This window comes from Jatropha curcas, chromosome 8 (genome assembly GCF_041381405.1).
Source record: "Jatropha curcas cultivar XTBG-Jc1 chromosome 8, XTBG_Jcur_1.0, whole genome shotgun sequence".
Classification (NCBI taxonomy): Eukaryota; Viridiplantae; Streptophyta; class Magnoliopsida; order Malpighiales; family Euphorbiaceae; genus Jatropha; species Jatropha curcas.
Window position 1 is genome coordinate 326301 of NC_143158.1, and position 19862 is coordinate 346162.

The window sequence follows — 19862 nt, forward strand, 5'->3', positions numbered from 1 at the left end:
AATGAACATGAATCATTCCATATAGGAGCCAGCAAACGAACAGAGCCTTGGCTGTAATGCATAATTTCAGTTAAAAAAAAAAAAACAGCGAGATAATACGTATTCGATTGTCACGTGCATTGTCAGATCGTTTTTGCTTTTATTTTTGATTTTTGAATCAAAAGATGTGATTGACATGTTCATGTATTAAAGTCTCATTAATTTGCTATCGCTGCATACCCAAAAAATCCATTATTATTTATTTATTTAATAATTTAAGCAAAAGACATATATATACATGATGCATCAGTTTACATATACACAGATATAAAATGTACTTTGATTTCGAGGATTTAAAAAAAAAAAACAAAAAATTAATATTTTGTAGAAAGGTTTTTCTTTTATTGGCTTCTACCAGTACACGGGTTGTTGGAAAGAAACTTCCGTTATTCAATACTTCGACTGCAATAATAAATTCCTAAATCCTAAATTAAAACAAAGGCGCCATTTTTGCATCCTTTGGCTTATAAAAAGGCTTCTATTCTCTCATGAAGGAGGCCACAAAAAAATTTCACCAACTAAGTAACCTCTTCAATCTTGAAGAAAATCAAAATGGCCTTATCACATGTCGTTATATTTCCTTTCATGGCTCAAGGGCACGCTCTTCCATTACTCGACCTGTCAAAAGCTCTCTCCAGCCAACAAATCACAGTAACCATTATTACAACTCCAGGAAATGCTAAATCAATCTCAGACTGCATTCATTCTTATCCCAATATCTCTTTCCTTGAAATTCCATTTCCTGCCATTGATGGCGTCCCTGAAGGCTGTGAAAACACCTCGCAGCTCCCATCCATGGAGTTCCACCTTCCTTTTCTCCAAGCCACCAAACAACTCCAAAACCCATTTCAAAACATTCTTCAAAGCATGATGAAATCGCAAAACCCTCCGATATGTGTTATTTCGGATTTCTTTCTTGGATGGACACTTGCTGTATGCAAAGCACTTGGTGTTCCAAGATTAGTTTTCCATGGTATGGGTGTTTTATCTATGGCTATTAGCAAGTCTGTTTGGGTACATCAACCACAGTTAAAGGCAAAGTCTGTTTTTGATGATTTAGACTTGCCTGGTATGAAGCTTCCATTCACTCTGACAAGTTCAGATTTGCCTGACACAATTAACACGCAAAATCACGACGATCCTTTATCTAAGTTCATAGAAGAGGTAGGCGAGGCCGATGTTAATAGTTCGGGAATCGTTTGTAATACTTTTGAAGAGTTAGAAAGGAGTCATATCCCATGTTTTGAATCTTTCTACAGTGGATCAGCAAAAGCTTGGTGTGTAGGTCCTCTTCTTTTATACGACAAAATGGAAGATCTTGATATTCACAAAAACAATTCATCTGTTTCTATAATGCAGTGGCTTACTGAGCAAATTACTCCAAATTCAGTAATATATGTTTCTTTTGGTACACAAGCTGACTTATCAGATGCTCAGCTGGATGAGGTTGCTTTTGGTTTGGAAGAGTCAGGATTTCCTTTTGTTTGGGCGGTTCGTTCAAAGACATGGTGTTTACCTAAAGATATAGAGGAGAAGATAAAAGGCAGAGGTTTGGTAATTAAAGAATGGGTCGATCAACGGCGAATATTACTTCATCGTGCAATCGGAGGGTTTTTGAGTCATTGCGGTTGGAATTCAGTGTTAGAGAGTGTATCAGCAGGCGTGCCGATTCTTGCTTGGCCAATGATTGCAGAGCAATCTTTGAATGCGAAACTTATAGCGGATGGACTTGGAGCTGGGATTAATGTCAAAAAAGAAGCTGCAGGGGCTGTCGTTTCGCGGGAAGCCATATGTGACGGAGTGAGAGAGCTGATGGGAGGAGAAAAGGGAAGGAATGCAAGAGAAAGAGCAGAAGCCTTAGGGCGGGAGGCTAGGCGTGCTGTGCAGGAAGGTGGCTCGTCTCACCGTACCCTACAGAAGATGATCGGTCAACTTAAGAATCCCAGTTAATTAATTAAGCCTCATAGTCATATTTACAGAATCATTATATACAATAAAGGAGAATCAGATTTTTTTTTTTTTTTGTATTTTAGTATTTATATTTAACTAATTGGAGGAAAAAGTTGTAAATTTTTGAAGAAAAAAAATATGTTTTTCATTAAAAATTCTCTTTTATTATATATAATGATATGTTTTTTCTATTATTGACCATATATAACTATTAATTTAACATTTTTTTTCCTTTGCATGAATAATTTATTCATTAGTTAGAATAAAAATTTTCAATTTTTACATAATACATTTGGATTATACTGCCTATGCACTTTAAATTTTAATAATTTATTTAATACATATTTTATAACTCAAAATTAAATATATTATACAGCAGTACGGTAAATTACCTAGACAAGCTACTTATAAATTCTATGTTTCTCTAAAGGGTGTCCAGCATGCAGGAAATTGCTTGACTAATACATTACAGGAAGGAAATTTATTTTGCCTGCACCTTGGTCTATGTGTAATCTTTATACTCAAGAGTCAAGTTGCTGTTATCAATTCAATTCGTCTCAAACAATAACTAACCGATATTATTATTATTATTATTATTATTATTTTATGTCAAGAGAAAATGAATAATCAATATAACCAATTTTGTATAATTAAAAACATTAAATTATAAGCAAAACATTTATACTAGATATCAATTTACGGATTTATGGAGCCGCATAACTGTTTTTATTTGGAAGTATGCTAAATTTTTGAGTCCGGGCCAATCAAACTTTATAAATTAACTTTTTTTTCTAAATTTTATTTGTATTTTCAAAATATATTATTAGTCCTCTAATATTTAAAATCCAATTATTTTCAATTTTTGCTTCCCAACGCTGAGACACGAGAGTCTAGCTCCTTTCGTCAAAAAAAAAAAATAGAAAGAAAGAAAGAAACAGACAGTTACAGTAGGCCCAATAATTGAGGTTATATTACAGGTCCGCTGTAAACGTATGATTCAGCGTTTGGGCCTGGGCCACTGAGGCTTACGGGTAAATGGTGTCTTTTGATTGGGGGCATAAAAATAGGAAAATTTCATCCTCACTCGATAAAATTTCAAAATCCCTAAGGCAGAAAAAGGCCAAAAACGAGAAGCAGCAAGACAGCTGCTAGGGTTTCTCTCCTTCGTCTCTGCAACTATCCTCTGGTAAAGATCTCCTCCTATATTCCTCTTTCACATGCTTGTTTGACTGTAAACATGTCATTTTTTTTATACAAATTTCAAAGTTCGATCTCGGAGATAACTTATGGATTTAAGTAGTAATGGAGTCATGTAAATAACTTGGCGTATTTTCTCGATCTTTCTTAGTTGAAGCAAGAGGGCCATTCTGTTATATATTAACTGAATTAGTTTTGGTTTAATAGTGTTGCAATACATGAAGTTGTTAATATTATTCATTAATTGTGTTTTTTCGTTGATATAATTATATGATTAGGCCCTGAAGCATCTTCTGTTGTACTATCAAAGTTTGGGGAATTTTCTGTGAAAGACAAGTGTGCTTTTGTATTTTAAAAAGGTTAACGTGCAAAGTTGTTATTAGTTAGAGACTGAATTATTAGGGTTCAGAGATATTGAAGCTCATTTGGTTTTACTTTTTTTTTTTTCTAATTTTTAAATTTTTTGACAGGTATTATTGGCACCATGTCTCGTGTGTATGTTGGTAATCTGGATGCCCGTGTTACTGAGCGGGAACTTGAAGATGAATTTCGTAGATTTGGAGTCATAAGAAGGTTTAGCTTTTCAGCTCTTTTCTTTTTGGTGTCAACTATATTTTTAGTTATTTGTGGTTTTATTCTGCTGACATCATCTCCTGCATAAGAAACGTGCCTTTTGAGCTGTGAAATCTCCGAGGTGCATTGTGGATGAGCATTTGCTATATGCCCGTTTGATAAGTTGGTCATTGATCTGGTCTCTCATTTATTTGTAGTGTATGGGTTGCACGGAGGCCACCAGGCTATGCATTCATTGACTTTGATGATAAAAGGGATGCGGAGGATGCAATTCATGAATTAGATGGTATGTCTCTAATTATCTGCCATAGTGTGGAACTGTAGAAATTTGTAGTTAATTGTGATATTATTCTTCTTGCTAGCTTGAACTATCACTTGCTGCATCTTTTTTAGAAGCATGCTAATAATTGGAAGTCATATGAAGAAACATGAATCTCATCATGTCTACTTTACAACAAAATTTTTGAGTTGTTAAGAAGGATAATTCCCAAAATAGTGTTGCCAGTTTTTTCTAAAATTCTCAGTACCTTTTTATCCTATGAATTATCATTTTCTATTCTCTAGTTTTGTCCCTGAAATTTTACCAATCTCATTTTTTCTTGCTGTAAAGAAATGTTTGTTCTGTATGTGTACCACAATTTCCTGGTGATTATTATCTTAAGCCGGCAGATGAATCTTTTTGAAGCACATCTGATTTATATTGCTGGAATATCTACTTCGTTAATAATCGGTTGGTTTTTTGGACAGGCAAGAATGGTTGGAGAGTTGAGCTTTCTCACAATTCCAGAGGTGGTGGTGGCCGCGGTGGGGGTCGTGGTCGTTTTGGTGGTTCTGACTTGAAGTGTTATGAGTGTGGGGAACCTGGTCATTTTGCACGTGAATGCCGCTTACGTGTTGGTGGTGGAAGACGACGGAGCCGCAGCCCCAGATATCGCAGGAGTCCAAGCTATGGTCGAAGGTGAAGTCTTGATGCTTATCTCATCTATTACAGTTTGTGTATTTTGTTTTCTGTTGCTGTCGAATTTAATCCTTCTTCTATTTTATATGGCACAGGAGCTATAGCCCCCGTGGACGATCCCCCAAACGACGCAGCGTTTCACCCCGTGGGCGCAGCTACAGCAGGTCGCCTCCATACCGTGGTCGTGAGGAGCTGCCTTATGCCAATGGGTGAGGTTGACATGGCTGTGTTTGCTATTATTGTTATTAGGTGTCATTGTTGACTAGTAGTAGAAAGGTTACAAACATTAATTCTACTGTTAAAAAGTAGGGATATGACAATTCAGTTTTGCCTCTGTTTGATGCAGAAATGGAGCAAGGGATCGACGCCGAAGCAGGAGCTAAGAGATGCAACCTTGATGTAAATTGCTTTGCGGGGATGATACTGAGATTGAGTGTGTGTATTATGTTTGGACTTCATGCCACTATGTTTTAAGTGGGCCACGCCCTCAGCCTCTTGGGTTTGGTTAAGTTTCTTATACTTATTACTATGTTGGTTATTTTCTTTTAGCTATCCTGGATGCTTGTAGGAATTTGCAGGAAGAAGTTTCTGTAGGTATTTACTATGAGTTTATTAAGACAGATTGTCCCTAAGACTGGTGCTAAAAATTTATGCTTTTCTTTTTGTGTTGAGGTGTCGTCTGGTCTGCTTCGTTGGTTTTGTGCTTCTACACTTGAGGTTTCATTCTTGGCTGCTCTGCGTTGGGATCTTCAGTTTTGAATGTTTGGGGTCCCAGCTAACTACATGTCTCTGCTTCTGTTTGATTGAACTCTCCGGCTGATATGCCTCTCTCACTCTGTAGTGGATTTCTTTTATTTAAGTTTAAAGGATAGAGAGCTGCTTCAAACGCTTCTGGCAGGTACTTATATCTGTAACACAGAAGTTGGGGTTTAGGAATGTTTAATAGAATGAGATCTAGTTATTCTTTAAAAACTAAATAAATAAGGCATAACAAAATGTTTTTTTAGTTTAAAAAATGAAGGTTCTGATTGATCAATTTTGGAATGTTTTTAAGTTGGATTTTCTTGTTGCATATAGATGGAAACTCTTTTAACCCTTTGTTTCATGCGGAAGCGTTTAGGGATTTGGGTTGTATGTGGTCAACAATTAGGGTCAAGGATTAGGGAGGGAAAACTCTTGAAATCAAAATGGTCATGTTTTGAAGTACTTGTGCTTTGAATCAGTTGCAAGTGACTTTATCCTATTTGGTTACTCATGAATTTTCTTGCTGCTTAGAAAGTAAGGGTATTACTTATTTGCTATTTTATTTAATAGTTATTTACCTTTAGTTGGGTCTTTATTTAATGCCAAGAAGTTAAAATCATAAGCTCACTTTTTGTTTGTTCTTTCTCTCTCTTTTTCAATATGGTAAGCATCCAAATAAAATTAAAGCTGAACACAGAACAAATTTGAGTTAATGTTCAAAAAGTTTTTTTATGCTTTTTGTTGAATTCATGTTGTACTTCTCTCCTTTTGAAAATTGCTTTTTCCATCATCTGGGTGTTGTGGGCAATTAATCTGTCATGGTCTAGTGTCCTTGGATTTAGTGAATTTTTGAGCTGCTGGAAGAGCTCTCTTCTCTTGTCTTCAGCATTGTCCAGTGCATGCAAGCCTTTAGCTGCAGACATTTCTTGATGGCCTCTTGAGTTTCTTATCTTTATCACCGACAAGTTGACAGTGATTTTCTACCTCTGGCAACTTTGACCCTTGGTGAAAGGGTTTGGCTCTGTTTTTTAGAATGAGCCGGAAGATTTGACCAGCAGAAATTCTACTGCCTTCTCTTATTTGCCGTATCTCTACCGAGGAAGATTGTATGCATTCATCATGGGCTGAGGTTTATTTGTAGTGAATCAGGTGATTAAATACTTCTGGTTCCACAACTTGAAAGCTAATATCTGCAAGTTGTCTGCAAATTCAGATTAGTTTTTTGGAGTGGCTCATTTGGACAGCTCACCCTCCTAATTCTGGTGCCTTATCTTCTGTTTAAATTCTTAGAAATTATGTCATCTCAGAAGTTTTATTTGGTCTGAAGTATGAAATATCCCATCAGATTATGTTAATAACATTTTATTTGCTTTATCATCTGTCTACTAGAAAATTCATTTGATTTTTGAAATCACACAAATCAAGTGATTATGAACCTGCTATTTCAGTTTTTAGCTTTTAGCGCTTAACAAATGGCTGCTGTGATATATTATTAGCTGGCAGGTATTGATTGAAAGAAACTTTGGTACCACTCAAAAGCATGATGTGAAGTATGTATGTTATACTCGTAGTTTTTGTTCAGTAATTGGTGGTAAATAACCGTTGCATGCTTTTTGATGGGTATATTCTGGGAGAGAGTTCGTAGTTGCGAGAGTATTTGTGGATTCTGTGTTGGCGGGATCTCTCGTGTGTTATTTCTATGGGTTGATGAACGTAAGCAAACTGTTGACAGGGAAGATGTTAAAAAAAATTCCAGAAACGGATAATGATGCTTTTGTTTTGATTTGTGTTTTCTAATCTCGAAATGCCCAGAAAAAGTTTGTAAATTAAATAAAAATGCAATTTAAATTTATTTATAGTTTTTTTCTTTCCTGTTTAAGTTTAAAACTCTGTTTGGAAACTATTTTTCAGATTCTTTTGATGTTTGGGGTGCCTAGGAAAAATTAGTCGATTAGCCTAATATTTTGTGTCCACCGTACGAGTAATTTGAAAAATATTTTTCAAAAATAAGGTAATTTCTTAAAACATATTGGTTTCTAATTTATATATATATTGGTTACTATGGTTTGAACTTTGAAGAGTATATCAGAAAGTACGGTCTTATAACTTAAAATTTAGAGTGTTGGGAGTCTCCGTGGGATAAATTGGAGGATGCGAGGTGCCGTGGAAGTCAAATGGTGGTGGCAACTTTAATCGTGTGGACCCCGTCTCAGAGTCCATCACTTGCTTGTCATTGGCTTTGTGATTTGATGTTTAATCAAAGACGAGCGTAACAGCTTTTTGAGATGGACGTAAGTAAACACGCGGCTAGGTAGGACCCATCACTCCCAAATAATTTTTGCACTTTCTCCATCTTGTGATTGGCAACACGTGCTTCTTATGCGAGTCATCAGCAATCACCGCCCTCTATCCATATGTGAAGATGTATCCTATGCTATTTAACCGTCCCATAAAATAATACTAGTATATACCATTCATCTCTTAAAATCGATTTGATTTCTTTATAGATTATAAAAATATATTTATCTGTATATAATCAGTCGAAGTATAATTTTTTTTAATATGTTAAATTAGAAACATAGAGGATTCATTATTTTGTTTGCTTCAAAATTTAATTAATTACATACATATTAAATAGAAAATATATTAAAAAAATTTATAATTTATTCTCTTTCAAAAAGTAAATTATATGGCATAGAAAGTATTATCGACTATGTCGGAGGAATTTACTATTTTTAGGCTATTTATTTACCCTCGGTAAAAATTAGCTTTGAGTTGTTAGTTGGAATCCTTGATCTTTGGAAATGTCAGTTGGTCTCTTACCTACCTCCTTAGCATATTCTGCTTCTCCGTACCTAATTGGAAAATTACTCTTTAGGCCGAAAAATTTTGTAAAATTGCTGACAGCCCCATTTGGTCAAATTTAAAGTTTGTGGGTGCCTCAATTAGATAATGTGAGAATGCTACCTTTTTTTTTCTTTCTTTCACTTAAAAATATAGATTATTTGATAATGAAATATGTACTTATTTAGGTTAGATTAAAGAGATTTGTCGTATCAATAATTCAAAAAAAAAAAAAAAAACATAATAGCAAATGCCTTATTTGATTACAATTCATGGATATATATACATTGAACAATTATTACATAATCCTTTTATTTATAAATATAAATTTTTTCACTAAAGAAATAATTAATTCTCTTAAATTATAATAAATATTTATTAATTTAACTAAATTACTGTTTAGAAAATTATAGAGATAAATATTCTATTTAATAGAAATAAAAATAAAAATAAAAAAAAAATCATTAATTACTTATATCATTACTTATCTGGTAAATATTTTGCCTGTTTAATGTGAACAGAAGAAGACAATGCAAGAAATATGTAATCATGGGCATAATCAAAAATCTAAAGACGATAACCAAAATAATTAAATAAAACAAAAAGGAAAGTTGTCCGATATATCTGCAGCAATTAAAAAATTGAAGATATAATTCTATATATATATTCTTCCATTCTTCTTGGTGTCTGTTTTTCTCTCTGCGGTTCTCAAGTCAAGTTTGCATCTTTTCTCTGTGCACTCGGTAGTTAGTCCCTAAACAATATATATTATGGTTCATGTCATTCACGTCTTCTCAAATTCAGTCCACTGCCTTTCTGCCTCTGCCTTACAGGCAACTACAACAAAATCACTGAATATCCCAGCTGTCTTTCTTCTCTTTTACTGTTTCGTATTTGGTCGCTTTTTAATGGAGGTCCAAACTGATAGGACCCTCCACATAACTTTTTCAAAGGTAAGCTCTCTCTCAAAAAACCCCATTCACTTTTCTTTGAGGAGCTAGAAGCCTTGTACTGCTCAGAATTGGGTTTTTCTTGAAGATGCTGTATCAGTTTCTATGGGAAATTCAGTGATTTCTTGCTTAAGCAAAATAATTATTTTTTTGAGCAATGCAAGTAATTGACTGATAGTATATAATCATGGAGTTCAAAAGAGAGAAACTTATGAGGTAAGTCGCTATCGTCTGTTTTTTTCATTTTCACCTACTTTCTTTGGTAATTCGATTAAAGGGTTCTTTTCAAATTTACAGGTTTAATGAAAACCATCAAACTGGGAAGCCATTTTCTGTATATAAAATTCCAAAAACTGAAGGTGGTGTAAGTGATCCAAAAACGGGCTATAAAATTCCAAAATTTGGAAGGTTTAAATTATTCCCAGAAAATCATGAGTCACGGAGAAAGCGAATTCTTGATCCAGGAAGTGATGTTTTCTTGCAATGGAACAGGGTCTTCCTCTTCTCTTGCTTGGTAGCTCTTTTTGTTGATCCATTGTTCTTTTATCTTCCAACAGTGATACGCCATGGAGCTACTTCCTGCATGCACGTTGATTTGAATTTGGGGATTACTGTGACATGTTTTCGTACTTTTGCTGATATAATCTATATATTGCATATCGTGGTCAAGTTTAGAACAGCTTATGTAGCTCCCAGTTCAAGAGTTTTTGGAAGGGGTGAACTTGTTATGGATCTCGATAAAATTGCTAGACGTTATTTGAAATCAGATTTCTTCATAGACCTTATTGCAGCCCTACCTCTTCCACAGGTACTCTTTTTAACTGGTTTTATTTGGATTATGAACTGAAAACTAATATATAGTGTCATATTTCCCAAACTGTTTATACAGAGTGAAAATTTGAAGGCAATTATTTTGCTTAAGTCCAATATATTCTGAATTGAGTTTCCAATTGTGTTATTTAATAGTTCATATTATGACGTAAGTATTGTTTTGTTTGTTGGTGGGAAGATTGAAAGAGGAGTAAAATTGAAACTTCAAGATCCTCATATGGTGATTTGAGGTTGAAGTGGCTTTTGTGATGCTTGTTTGCTTTAATTTCCTAGATTTTTTGTTTCATTTCTCAAGGTTTGCTGAAATTCTAAAAGTTGAGTACATTTTGGTAAATTATGCTTGCACATCGATTGAAAAAAAAAAAAAAAAAAAAAAAAAAGAACATAAAAGATGTGGCACAATATTTGGTTTTAAGCATCCTTTATTTGCATGTGAGTTATTTTATTTTTTTAAGAACTGTTGTTACTGATGGAATTTGAATCTAAAGCAAAAGGTGACTTCAGAGTGTTCTTTTTGGCAGATTGTGATATGGTTTATCTTTCCAGTAATTAGAAGCTCCCATTCTGATCATACCAACAATGCCATTGTGCTGATTGTTCTGCTTCAGTACGTTCCAAGATTATACTTGATTTTTCCTTTAAGTTCTCAGATGATAAAAACCAATGGAGTAGTCACAAAGACTGCTTGGGCAGGGGCTGCATATAATCTCCTACTATACATGTTGGCTAGTCATGTACGTAATCTCTGTTCAAAATGTATATGCTATTACTTACCAATATTTGGGGCCATCAAATTTTGCTATAGTAGAAGTCTTTAACTTGCGACCACAAGGATATAGGTTCAATTCTTAATAGTAGCAGCAACTTCATTTGAAAATGCTGAAGGGGATAAGACTGCTTCTGAATCTTTCTCCCATTACCGGAATTAAGTGGGACCATAATTTGGATAATGGCTTTTATGTGATTTAGCATTAGTATATTACTTCCAGTGATTTTTATGTTGTTTTGTATGATTATTAGGTTTCTGAACTTGTAGGTCTTGGGGGCCTCGTGGTATTTATTGTCAATTGAGCGTCAAGCAACATGCTGGAAATCTGCTTGCAGACATGAATTTAGCTCTGTAAGTTGCACTCTTCCATTCTTGGATTGTGATTCAATGAACACAGATGCACGAGTGCTATGGGCAAACAGTACCCAGGTGTTCAATAGATGCAATCCAGAAAGCAGTACTTTTTTTGATTATGGGATATTTGCAAAAGCTGTGACACAGAGTATTGTCTCCTCGGACTTCATTGAGAAGTATTTCTATTGTCTATGGTGGGGCTTGCAGAACCTGAGGTATTCATGAAACATATCAGAATTTTATTTCTATTCTTAGTAATAATAAATATTGCCGTATTACATCATAAAATTTATTTGCCTTTTCAATTTAAGGCTTGGGAATTAATTGAAGTTTTTAATATCTTAGCACCAACGGTTTGATGATAATATTTTTGTAACTTTGTAATGCAAATAGCTCTCCTGCAATTGTTTTCAAGCATAAGTGAACTCTTATTTTTAAAGAAGTCATATTTGCTACTCTTTTGCACAAGTAAGATTAAAACCATTATCACAAACCCTTCTTGCAGCCTTTGAATTTCATGACTAATTCCAGTTAAAACAAGAATTCCTCTATTTATCAATTTATGCAGGCAGAGGATGGAATATATAATTTTATGATATCATTAAGTTTATTGCTAGCTGGTTAAGATGCCATATTACAACCTTTTAACATATGTCTTTCTCCTCTTATATTTTTCAGTTCCTACGGCCAGAATTTGGCTACAAGTACATTTATTGGGGAAACCTCATTTGCTATACTCATTGCCATCTTGGGTCTAGTTTTATTTGCTCATTTGATTGGAAATATGCAGGTAAAATTAGACTACTGCACCTCTGTAATGCTTTTAGCCTTTTATATGTTGTTAAAATTTCATTATTTCCTGCTATAGTTGATATCTGTTATTTTGAACATCAAGCACATATTTTGAATTTATTTTCCACTGAAAAAAAAAAGGTTCTGTAGTCATTTTGAAACCTAAAAACCTTGCTTTCTCTTTTTCTCCTCTTTACATGACAGTAATGGTGATAAACACGATGTTACTATTTTCATACTGAAATTAATAGTCATTAAGATGCTCTCTGTTGTGTAGACCTACTTGCAGTCTATCACTGTCAGACTTGAAGAGTGGAGGCTCAAGCGCCGAGACACCGAGGAGTGGATGAGACATCGCCAACTGCCCCAAAATCTGAGAGAACGAGTTAGGCGATTTGTTCAATATAAATGGCTTGCAACTCGAGGGGCTGATGAAGAGTCAATTTTGCGAGCATTACCTATAGATCTTCGTCGAGACATCCAGCGCCACCTGTGCTTGGATCTTGTTCGACGAGTAAGTTCCTCCCTGGTGTTACTGCAAAGCATTTCAACTCTTGCTTTTCTATGTTTCACCGTGACCTTTCATACTATAGTGATGGCTTTGTTCATGTTTCCCTCCCTTTGTCTAGGTTCCTTTTTTCTCACAAATGGATGATCAGCTCCTTGATGCCATATGTGAGCGATTGGTGTCCTCCTTGAGTATCCGAGGCACTTGTATAGTCCGTGAAGGTGATCCTGTTACAGAGATGCTTTTCATTATCAGAGGAAGGCTAGAGAGCTCTACTACAAATGGAGGCCGGACAGGTTTCTTCAATTCAATTACTTTGAGACCTGGTGATTTTTGCGGTGAAGAGCTGCTTACGTGGGCATTGCTTCCAAAATCTACTCTCAACTTACCTTCTTCCACAAGGACAGTCCGAGCACTAGAGGAAGTGGAAGCATTTGCATTGCGCGCTGAAGACCTCAAATTTGTGGCCAATCAATTTAGACGTCTCCATAGCAAAAAGCTACAGCATACATTCCGCTTCTACTCGTACCACTGGAGGACATGGGCTGCCTGCTTTATTCAGGCAGCTTGGCGTCGGCACAAGAAGAGGATGATGGCGAAGAGCCTGAGCCTGAGCGAGTCTTTTGCACTTTCTGTTAATAAGCAAGCGGTTCATGAAACAGCAAAAGAGGAGGAAGAGCATGGTATGGCATCTTCAACACCTTCTTCTCAAGCAAAACAGAACCTTGATGTCACAATTCTGGCTTCGAGGTTTGCTGCAAATACAAGGAGAGGAGCAGCTCAGAAAGTGAAGGACATTGAAATGCCCAAGTTGCAAAAACCTGAAGAGCCAGACTTCTCAACGGAGCCAGATGATGAATAGTTGAATGGAAAAATATATCATAGAAGTCCAATGATTAACCTAAATTCTGTTTTTAATTTCTATGATATTTCCTTAGTCTATATCTGTACATGGAGCATGTCTTTGTAGACGTAGGATTCCTCATTCCTCATAGTATGAGCACAGATTATCGTACTTTAGAGTTTTTCTGGAGAAAGCTATGATCTACTCCTGGAAGGTTTGGTATATCAGATGATTATAGCAGTTCCAACACATTTTCACTGCACATGCAAGATTTTTCTCTCTTGGATGTCGTTAAACTGTGCCCATTGTTTCATAGATCATTCTGCAAAGATTTTTAATTTAACTGTTTAAATTTAATTAAATTCCTGCAACTTGTCAACTATAAATTAATTACAATTCAAGTTTGTTGGCACAAACTTTGTTTTTTGTGTTAAAAGATTTTTGTTTTTCTTCCATATTCAAGCAAAGAACTTTCTAAAATTTTCTAGTTTCCTGAATGAATGAATAGTCTTTAATTGGTTTCCTAATTACTCTACCCAAATTCGCTATGATTATTCTATAAAATTACTAAAAAGGAATGAACTTTGATTTGTGTGAGCTGAGGAGCGTTTAAAGTGTATTGGACTTGAAGAAAACAGGGAACTTACCGTTGTTATTCTTTTAAGCTTGAAGGAGTTGAAATTTCACTTTCAAGAGGATTGCACGTTTTATTCTGGTAGACGCAAGTCCGCAGTAGTAACATCATAGTGCCAATGCAGGTCCCCTGTTTTGCTTGTCCTGATTCAAACGCAACAAGTTCCCATGTGTCTCACGTCCACGTGCACTTCAATCTTACTTCAAAAAAAAAAAAAAAACTTTAAAGTTTTTTTTCGGGTAATTTTTTATTCATATTTGAACGTGGAGAGCGAAGTTGGATCTACCTGAATGTTACTAAAGCGAAACCCACTTGTTTCCTAGGGCACTGCCAGGCTATATGTATATGAATGGAAGAATTGAGATGCCATACAACAGACAGATGGCTTGTCAAATCATAAGATTTCATTTTCTTTTTTCGTAGGCTTTCCATCCATGACAAAAATTTTAATGTAGTGGACCAGAGAAAGGAGTCGAGCTGTCCTGTAACTTCCAAGTTCCAACCGTAAGGGCTCTTTACACAAAAATCAGGATCAACAAAACCCAGTAAAGATTCTGATTAAGGGTTACTGACAGGCTGACAGCAACTACTGAAAGGATCTAAATTTTTTAGTCAGTTTTTCCTGCCGACACTTTTCCTTCTCTTTTTTTCTCAGAAAATGAAAAATCATTGGCCATACATATATACTTGTCTAGATGGATTCTATACACCATAAGCAAATAGCAGAAGAAACAAAGAGAATATATTGGCAGTTGAGGAAGATATTATTTTGTTACACTAGATAGAAACAAAATAAGTTTGAATGTACATACGGTTATTTTACACACTTTGAAGATGGAATACGGCAAAACAGAGAAACATGAAGCAAAGCTCATCCTTGGACTCACTCAAACTTGACAACCCTTTTTTTTTTCTTGGGGACTTTACAAGTAAAATATGGCTTGAATATTAAATGCTAAATCACACCCAAGCAAGAATATAAGTGAACTGTAAAAGAAAAAAAAAATGAAACTTAATCCTTCCTATGACAATCAACAGTAATTCAATGCCTGAGGAAAGCTACCGTGACCGATACCCTATGTGAAAAAAATAAATATAAGAGAATGTGTGACTATAGTAGTGTTTTGGGGGGGGGGGGGGGGGTGAATGTGATTGACGGAATGGAGAAAATCCTGTAGTCTTCAAATGAAATGAAGAAAATGAAAAACCATTTATTGAACTAGAGGATACCCCTTCATCACTGCTTTCAAATGAAAGAAAGGACTTAGCTTCCTCAGTTGCAACAGTGATGCGAATTTGGTTACCGAACAGATTAACTGAATCTGAGTTTCATTCGTGTTCCCATGTCTTTGACTTGCTCCTATCTGTGCTTAGCTCATTTGCTCACCAATTAGATCAAGACCCACAAGGAGAAAGGTCACACCTTGGAAAAGAAGGAAGTAGAAGTGGACTCCTTGGGCAGATAACAGGCTTCTCACAGCAGCTGTGAGTAGGAGGAATGCCAGAGCAAGCTCTTTCCTGTATATCTTGTTCACTTTCTTAACAGCTCTAGGAGCTGCTTCCTTCTGTTCCTTTAATCGGTTCAACTCTTCAAGTTCACTCTCAGAAACAACTCTGTGCATCTGTTGTTGGTTTGTTGCCTTAGCGTCCCTCTCAGCAGCTGCCAGTAAGTCAGATTCTGATGATCTACCGGCTTTCTTGGTCACAACCCACTCATACGAGCTACCCAACTGGAATAATCCGGATACCATAGCATTGAATTTTGTAACTGACATAGTGTTTTCAAAGAGGAGGTATGGAACGATAAATGGGAAGGACTTTGGAGATGGAAGAATGTTAAGGAATGACATTAACACTGGCACGTAGCATATAACCCACATAGGAAGTTCAGCCTCAGGGACAAACATGGTTAGAGGAAGAATTATGCAGAACAATGTGAAGGAATAGAAGGGAAGGATGAGTTTTCTCAATAGGAAGAAGAGTAGTATTAAGTTTGCTTTCTTCCATGCTGCTATCTGCAAGAATGAAGCATTGGAGGCCCTTTAGTAAAAGTGAGCTATCTATATTATAGTTGATATATAAATTAGTTAAACATACCTTAGAGGTTATGATTGCTGGAAGACACAAGCGGAAAAGATGCATAGGGCCAGAGTGCCAACGATGTTGCTGCTTCCTGTAAGCTTCGTAGGACTCTGGAACCTCACAGAGAACCTAGAAGGTTACGGAAATAATTAGCATTGTTAGCACATGCTTCATATTACTTGTTCAGTTGTTTGTAGAAGAAAGCCTGTCTGGTTTCTCTTTAAGGTTTTGTACTCAAATTTTCAGCATGCATATATAGCAATGATAATCATTTGGAGAACTTCTAGAATTTTATAATATGCAACAAGTTCCTCACTTACTTTATTTGATTCTACAAATAATTTATGAAACCAACTTCTGTAATTTGCAGATGTTCATAATCAAAGCAAAAGCAATGGTTGATGATTTATATTGATGGAAACATAAGAGTACCTTGACATCATTAAGGAAAATAAATTTCCAACCATTGAGATGAGCACGAACAGCTATGTCCATGTCTTCTACAGTTGTTCTTTCAAGCCATCCACCAGACTCCTCAAGGGCTTTGATTCTCCAAATACCAGCAGTTCCATTAAAACCAAAGAAATTTAGGAATATGCCATTAACTTGCTGCTCAACCTCAAAATGAAAACACAAATTAATGTTCTGAAGACGAGTCAATAAATTTTCATCCTTGTTCACAAAGGTCCATCTTGCCTGAACCAATCCCAGTTCAGGTTTGTCCTGCAACACAAGATATGGTAGAGTTAACTGGAGCCAAGTCCAAAAAAGAATTTTGACAGAAAGGTTAGGTAATTAAAAAAAGGCCTTTTTGTTATCCACCTTGAAATGAGGCACAGTTAATTTAAGAAAATCAGGATTAGGTTGAAAATCTGCATCAAATATTGCAACAAACTCATAATCCTTCACATAATCACAGTTCATTGCAGACTTGAGATTCCCAGCTTTATAACCAGTTCTAACGACACGATGCCGATAAATTATATTGACACCCTTTTGGCTCCATACAGCAACCTCAGCCTTAATCAAACATTGGATGCTTTCATCATCAGAATCATCAAGAACTTGAATCAGTAGTCGATCCTTTGGCCAGTCAAGCTGGCAGACAGCAGAGATAGATTGCTCGTATACCTGCATAGAGCCCATTGCAGAAAGCCTATTAAAATCAAGGAAACCGTACCATACTAAAGTTAATAAGAATCCACTTTTACTTTATTCTTATTCTGGACACCCTTCCTAACTGTGAGCTATAATGGAGATTTCTATTCAGTGTTGAGCTAAAACGACAGATCCCAGTGCTAATGGTATCTGACTTGACCATATAATTCTTTAAAGTTAAAAGCAAATCCCAAACCTATTAGTTGAATAGTAATTGCTAAAAGAAAAGGAACCAGAAAATTATATACTCTACTTCTCATATCTCAAATATGTGCAAAGTTTGTCGTATCCTCAGTCTCTCCAAGTGCTTAAAATACATTTCCAATCACCTTTGAATCACAAATCCAGAGTTTGCCACTAGTTGATAGCAATATATACACCAATTTAAGCAAAGACACAGAATCAAAGATACACAAGAAAAATAGACAGGAATAAAGGCACGGTCTTTTACCTCCCTCTCGTTACACATAGGGATTTGAACAAGAACCATAGGATAATCATAGCCTTGTGCCTCGGCATCATCTGACTTGAATGGATCACCATTAATCGTCGGCTTAATCTTCTTGTATTTAATCCAAAAACAACCTAAGCAAAGTATCATGCGATCTAAAGATTGAATGAGGAACAGAACAACACAGAATTTAGAGAGAACTTGAATAGCAGGTGCAATGTAATCGGCCCGAAATGTTAACCAAGCAACATAAACCATGTGAAGCAAGCCCTGCAAATTCAAAGTCCTTGGAATGTGGAGATTAGCATTCTCAAAATAGTACCAACCTTTAAAATAAGCAACCACTTCAAATGCCAAGATTAACAAAGAAGTCGCAAGAAACACTCTAATAATTCTAAGTACCAGTTTCCCTTTCCCTAACTTCTCAGTAGCCACTGTAACTCCTTGTCTAAAGATCAACCTCTTCTTGATTGCTCCGAGCAATGCCCAGAAGAAAGTAGCTAGCCAAGCAACACAACCGACAGCTCTATGAGCTTTTAGGAGCAAAACCCATGTCACCTGCTTAGCATTCTTTCCTCTGCTCTTTTCAACTGGCTGAAATGCAGCATCCGGACCGTTGATTTCTACAACAGAGTAATTGGGGTTTTCCATTTTTACTACCACTGGAGTTCCCTTCTTGCTATCCTTTGCCCACCAATCTGAAAAATCCAATCTTGGAGCCATTTTCTTTATCTTATCACAAAAAAAGAACAAACCCAAAAACCGAAAAACTCAAAACTTTTTTTTGACAAATCTTCAAAACCCAGATCCCAAAACCAAGAAATGAGCTATAGCCATTTCAAGATACAATATAATGAACCAGATCCCTCAAATCAAGAACTCAAAGCAACTCACTTGAAGGCTACTCATGGTACTGACAATGTAGCTAAGAAGAAGCAAGGGAAAAGGAGTGAGAGATGTTCTCTGTCTTCCCAAAGACACAAACTCTCTCTACAACAGATCCAACATGGCAAACAGGCAAAGGCAAATATTATGAGGAAAGGTATCTGCAGCTGTGAGACCCTAACACCATGTGTATTTGTCTAATAATAATACGAACAAAACCCAGCCATTCCCTTTAACTTGTAAATTTTACCACTCGTCCTTGATGGATATCTATCTTAGCATAGATGGAATCTGCCAAAATAATTTTTTGTTTTTTAAGTAAGTAATATAAAATGCAAAAATTCACATAGATATCAGTTAACGAGAGAGTGAACAGCTTCAATCAGTCAAAATATAGTCTGGATAGAAAAGGGTCTATCTCTCTCTCCATAAGCCATCAAGTGTTGTTGACCAGACCAGATTGTGTTTGCTCAAAATCGAAGGATATAGAGAATTTTCCGGATTAACCACCTTGATTATTATTCATTAAATTAATAAAAGTTTTTATTTACTTGTAACTTTCGTAGCTAGTTAGATTTGCATAGTTGGTACTATGTTGTTGCAATAATCCAAACCAGACTTGACTTAACCAAAGATAATAACTGAACAAACAATATTTAGAAGGAAAAATTTTTCACCGGAAAATGTCGGTTATGGTGTGAAAAATGAGGGAAGAATATTCTTGTTTTTGGAATAAGTTTGTCTATATGAATAATTTAAATTTTAAAATGAATAATAGAAATAAAAGAAAAGGTACACTACCCACAGTGGATAGGGGCCCTCTTGAAATGTCTAACTTGCCCTTCAATCATCCATGATAAAGAGAGGCCCTCATGTAGAATAGGAATGTCTTTGTCGTCTATTTGCAAGTCTCCTTTATTTCTCAAAAAAATGTACAAAAAGCAAATGAAAATATATAGTATTTTACAACAGGATAGCTAATGCCAATTAAAGTGGACACTTATGTCTATTTTGTTATCTTCTGATGATTTATTAATCTCATAAAGTGCTAAATACACTAATAAAACCCAAACAAAAATAAAATACTAATAACAGAAATAATATAACAAAATATAACTTACAGAAATAATAACAGAAATAAAATATTTTTTATCTAATTTATTTTTTTCTCATTCTAAATATAGTATTAAACTTATCAGATTCATGAAAATTTTCGTCACGATAATCAATAATTTATTTATTTTATATAAATACACTTTTGATTCTTAATCTAATTATAGTGAATCTAGTATTATATAG

The 19862-nt window shown here is 35.4% G+C and overlaps 4 protein-coding genes across 6 annotated transcripts; 3 read left to right on the plus strand and 1 right to left on the minus strand.

Annotated features, from left to right (window-relative positions):
• Positions 1-404: 404 nt before the first annotated feature.
• LOC105637498 (putative UDP-glucosyl transferase 73B6) lies at positions 405-2066 on the plus strand. Its single transcript, XM_012220973.4, has one exon. The coding sequence runs from the start codon at positions 592-594 to the stop codon at positions 1987-1989; it is 1398 nt and encodes a 465-aa protein (XP_012076363.1). The 5' UTR covers positions 405-591; the 3' UTR covers positions 1990-2066.
• A 957-nt stretch (positions 2067-3023) lies between these two features.
• Positions 3024-5388, plus strand: LOC149493945 (serine/arginine-rich splicing factor RSZ22A-like). 3 transcript variants are annotated; one of them, XM_089725105.1, is made up of 7 exons: positions 3109-3175; positions 3465-3545; positions 3657-3759; positions 3957-4045; positions 4507-4717; positions 4813-4926; positions 5064-5388. In XM_089725105.1, the coding sequence occupies exons 3-7, from the start codon at positions 3671-3673 to the stop codon at positions 5098-5100; spliced, it is 540 nt and encodes a 179-aa protein (XP_089581231.1). In that variant the 5' UTR covers positions 3109-3175; positions 3465-3545; positions 3657-3670; the 3' UTR covers positions 5101-5388. The 3 variants fall into 3 exon arrangements, with proteins under 3 accessions (XP_089581232.1, XP_089581230.1, XP_089581231.1); XM_089725106.1 differs by lacking the exon at positions 3465-3545 and having other exon boundaries at positions 3024-3175; positions 4813-4931; XM_089725104.1 differs by lacking the exon at positions 3465-3545 and having other exon boundaries at positions 3024-3175.
• A 3602-nt stretch (positions 5389-8990) lies between these two features.
• Positions 8991-13615, plus strand: CNGC14 (cyclic nucleotide-gated channel 14). The gene is made up of 7 exons (XM_089725102.1): positions 8991-9471; positions 9553-10063; positions 10608-10820; positions 11123-11424; positions 11888-11999; positions 12279-12515; positions 12631-13615. Exons 1-7 carry the CDS (start codon positions 9443-9445, stop codon positions 13369-13371), a joined length of 2145 nt encoding a protein of 714 aa, XP_089581228.1. The 5' UTR covers positions 8991-9442; the 3' UTR covers positions 13372-13615.
• A 1124-nt stretch (positions 13616-14739) lies between these two features.
• On the minus strand, positions 14740-19004 carry CSLC5 (Cellulose-synthase-like C5). The gene is made up of 5 exons (XM_089725103.1): positions 17679-19004; positions 16892-17200; positions 16502-16792; positions 16085-16198; positions 14740-16002 (listed from the first exon to the last, which is right to left on the minus strand). The coding sequence occupies exons 1-5, from the start codon at positions 18399-18401 to the stop codon at positions 15358-15360; spliced, it is 2082 nt and encodes a 693-aa protein (XP_089581229.1). The 5' UTR covers positions 18402-19004; the 3' UTR covers positions 14740-15357.
• Positions 19005-19862: the final 858 nt, after the last annotated feature.